Below are 4,095 nucleotides of genomic sequence, written 5' to 3'. Positions count from 1 at the left end.
AACGTTCTGTTGAGGCCTGCGTTTCTAAATTGCTCTTCCGTGTTCAGCTTATTTATGAGAATCTCCGAGTCTCCAAATACCTGTATATCTTTGATCCCTTTCTCTCTAGCAATTTGACATGCTTTGAGGAGACTGAGAAGCTCTGCTTGATTATTGGTCTTCAGGCCAAAGCCCCAGTAGAAAGAGTCACGGGAAACACCATCTGGGGAATAGATGATCCCTCCAGCACCAGAGGGACCGAGGTTTCCTTTGGACGCCCCATCGAAGAAGATTGTGTGAGTTTTTTGAGCTCTCCACCAGTGCTGAAATGTTTCATCAATCTCTCTTTTTCCATATTGGATGCTCTGTTTGAGGAGAGAGGAGGTTCTTTCTGCTTTGAGGTTCAAGAGATCCGAGCCACCTCTTCTCAACTGGCTGAAGCGTTGTGTCCTCTTTGTGATACTGCAACTGGGCCGCTTCTAGGAGGAAAGTTCTGGCTTTTGTTGCTACTTGCAAGGGAGTGTGATTCAGGTCATTAAAAATCTTCTGGTTGCGAGCCAACCAAAGCCGCCAGCAAACGAACTTGGGCAGGGCATTCCAGACTTTGCGCCAGAAAGATTTATGAGGAATTCGATATGGGTAAAGGTGACTCCAATCTGCAAAAATATCTGAGACAGAGATCTGAGTGGGAGAGTTCATGTGGAATTCTTGGAGCATGAGATCCCAGACTTCCTTGGCGAACAGACAATCAATGAATAGATGCTGAGCAGTCTCAGCATTGCACCTGCAAAGAGCGCACCTGTGAGGGCCAACAAACTTTCTTTTTGCCAGATTGTCACCGGTAAGAATCTTGTTATGAATCAACGTCCAGAAGAAAAAGTTGACTTTTGGGAGTGCTAGAGGCTCCCATACATTTTTCCAAAACGCAGCACTATGCTTGTTGTTTCCTGTTGTTTGGAACACTTTGTAACCTTCTGCTGTTGTATATTCCCCAGAATGACCCCAACCCCATTGATCTTGCATGGAGCGGTGAATCGGTGTTGCGTCTTCCATCAGATTGAGCAGACTGTTTAATTGTGTTTGCAAGTGGGCAGGGGGATCGTGGATTGCCCAACCAGCCCATTCATCTCTTTGATCCCAAGCCGAAATGTCAAAAACGCTTAGCTTGCCGACTAATACGAGCCAGTCTCTTAAATCGGAGATCTCCTCGTTGTCAATTAGTGGGTTTCGCCCCATTATACGGTCATGCCAGAGGCGAGTGTGCTTGCCATTCCCTGGTATCCTGTATGCATTTCGGTTGAAGAAATTGCTGCTCTTGTAATAGAGTTTCCACAACAGCATGCTGTTGGCAGTATATCCCAGCTGGAGGTTTCTGAAATCAGCTTTGTTAGTGTATTTTGATCTCAAAATGGCACTAACAGGATGCTTTGGTTCTTTAATCATCTTCCACAAGATTTTGCTACCAAGGGCAAGGTTGACCAGGGAGGGGTCACGTATTTGCAATCCTCCTTCATCGATGGGTTTTTTGACAGTATCCCAGTTTACCAGGTGCTGTTTCTTATCATTGCCCCTGCCTCCTTGCTAGAGGAAGTCTCTGAGGAGAGAGGAGATTTGATCCATAACATTTCTGGGGGCGAGCAAGAATGCTGCTTGGTAAATTATTAAGGCAGATAGCTGAGATTTTATTAAAATGACCTTGCCTCCTTTAGTTAACTAGTATCCTCCCCATTTCGATATTTTGGTTTTGAATTTGCTTATTATGTCGCTCCAAAGCAACCTCTTGTTCACTCCTGAGATTATGGGAAGCCCAAGATATCTGATCCTGTCCCATTGGGAGTGCCCTTTGAATCCAAGAATATTAGCTATATTGTTGAGCTCCTGTTGATCAGTGTTCCGGCTGAAGACTTCACTTTTTCTTTCATTTACCAAAGCTCCTGAGACTTTGCAGTAGTTTCTGATGACCGTGTCGAAGGCCTTAGCTATTCTGGTTGAGGCACCTCCCAAAAGAATCGAGTCATCTGCAAAGAGTGCATGATTCAGAGGGTTTACTCTGCTGGTGGGTTTGAGGCCCGGAAGGGATCCTGACATTCTTTCGGCTTCAAGTTTTTGACTTAAATATTTAGCCATTAAGATGTATAGAAAGGGGGAGAGCGGGCATCCCTGCCTGATGCCTCTCTTAGCTTGGAAGAAGTTGACTGGCTTGCCATTAATGAGGGGGGCTATCCATGGGTTATTCGTGCAGGCTTTTATGAGATTAAAAAACTGAGGAGAAAAGCCAAAGGAGAGCAAAACTTTGCTGAGAAATGATCTGTTGACTCTGTCAAACGCATTCGCCATGTCTAACTTTATGAGCATACCTTTCTCTTTTCTCTGCTTACTTGAATGTATGGTCTCCTGCACTTGAATGACGTTGTCCAGAATGTGCTTGCCTTCCACGAAACCTCCTTGGGAACTAGAAATAATCCGAGGGAGCAAGGGCTTTAATCTGTTAGCCAACAGTTTTGCCAAGATCTTGTAGGAGGCATTACATAATGATATTGGCCTGAATCTAGTGAAAGTTTCTGGGTTGGAGTCTTTGGGAATCAAAGCTAAATATGTTGAGTTGGTGCTGCCACCTACTTTAGCTTTTTTCAAGAATCCCTGTATCATCTTTTGTAGATCATATTTAATGATGTCCCAACATGCTTTGTAGAAATGAATGGTGAATCCGTCAAGTCTAGGGGCCTTGTTGGATTCCATGGACCAAATAACTTTGATTATCTCTTCCTCTGAAACCAGTTTGCAAAGATCAGAGTTGTCCTCCGGAGAGATGAGGGAAGGGATGTGAGTGAGAAATTCTGCTTCATCTACTTCTTCACCTTGGGCATCCAAGCTGAAAATATTTTGGAAGTGTATTTCAGCTGCTTCTTTGACTTGTTGGAATCCCTTGCAGGTTTGGCCCTCCGATGTCTTTATTTCTGCTATATAGTTCCTTGACAATCTGGCTCAGTACTGTCGGTGGAAGAAAGAGGTATTGCGATCCCCAGCTTCTAGCCACAAGCTTCTAGACTTTAATCTCCAGTACTCTTCCTCTTTTCTGAAGGATTGGAAGGCTGCTCTCTGAGCTTTTGTTTCCATGTCCAGTAGTTCTTCATTAATGTTTTTTCTTTCCATGTCGTTTTGGAGGGTGTGCAGTGCCAGGACTGCAACAACTCTTTGGGAGGTGGGGTTGGGGGCTGGTTTCTTGATCCAGACCTTCAGAGCTTTTTTGGTGAGTTTCAGCTTTTGCTCCCAAACGAAGCTTGGAGAACCTGAAATGGAGGTGGCCCAAGCTGCTTTCACCGTCTCAAAGAAGCCCTCCCTTTCGATCCATTGAGGAGAAAATCGAAATGGAATGGGACCTAAGTCCTCTTCATCTTCTAGACAGAGCTGTATTGGCTTGTGGTCAGAGGACAACTTAGGCAAAATTTTTGTTGTTATGATCTTCTTATTCATGAGGAGAGAGGTTTGCACTAGAAAGCAATCCAAACGGGCAGAAATGTGTTCTGTCCCAGTTCGATTGTTTAACCAGGTGAAAAGTCCTTGAATTGGGTTGAAATCTTGCAGATCCCATTGCTGAGCAATCTCTTCCACTACGGCAACCATGGGATCCTTGGAATTGGTGCCTCCTCTTTTCTCTTTGGCTTTAAAAACGATGTTGAGATCTCCAGCAAGAATGATATTGTTTGGGGTATCCTACTCTAGAAACGCTGCCAGAGAGTTCCAGCAGTCTCTTTTTTCAGAATAATTGACAGGAACATAAAGATTGACAAGAGAGATAGCCAACTTACTTGCAAGGTGGATTATTTCTGTGAATATCCAATGTAGGGTCTCGTGAGTTTTGATCAGCTGATATTTATCTTCGGTCCAGAGAGTTGCCAGTCCTCCCGAAGAGCCCCGAGCGCTGACCGCTATGCCTAATCTTTTCTTCCAATTCGACTTGCTAATTTCTAGCAGAGCTTGTCCTGCTATCTTTGTCTCTTGGAGCAAGAGGATGTCTGCAGGTTCCGACTTTAATAGGTCCTTTATTGCTTCTATTTTTGCAAGGTTCCCCAGACCTCTGCAATTCCAAGAGACTAGCTTCATTATTTACCTGTG

General features: G+C 44.4%; 2 protein-coding genes across 2 annotated transcripts; both read right to left on the bottom strand.

The window, feature by feature from the left end:
- Positions 1-315: 315 nt before the first annotated feature.
- Positions 316-1,422, bottom strand: LOC149161569 (uncharacterized). The gene has a single exon (XM_089434924.1). The coding sequence runs from the start codon at positions 1,420-1,422 to the stop codon at positions 316-318; it is 1,107 nt and encodes a 368-aa protein (XP_089291050.1).
- A 1,542-nt stretch (positions 1,423-2,964) lies between these two features.
- Positions 2,965-3,603, bottom strand: LOC149161568 (uncharacterized). The gene has a single exon (XM_089434923.1). The coding sequence runs from the start codon at positions 3,601-3,603 to the stop codon at positions 2,965-2,967; it is 639 nt and encodes a 212-aa protein (XP_089291049.1).
- Positions 3,604-4,095: the final 492 nt, after the last annotated feature.

Source organism: Pinus tabuliformis, chromosome 5_2 (assembly GCF_031772625.1).
Source record: "Pinus tabuliformis cultivar Carrire ecotype Pingquan chromosome 5_2, CPIR1, whole genome shotgun sequence".
NCBI classification, from domain to species: domain Eukaryota; kingdom Viridiplantae; phylum Streptophyta; class Pinopsida; order Pinales; family Pinaceae; genus Pinus; species Pinus tabuliformis.
This window is presented reverse-complemented; position numbering and strand designations above follow the sequence as displayed.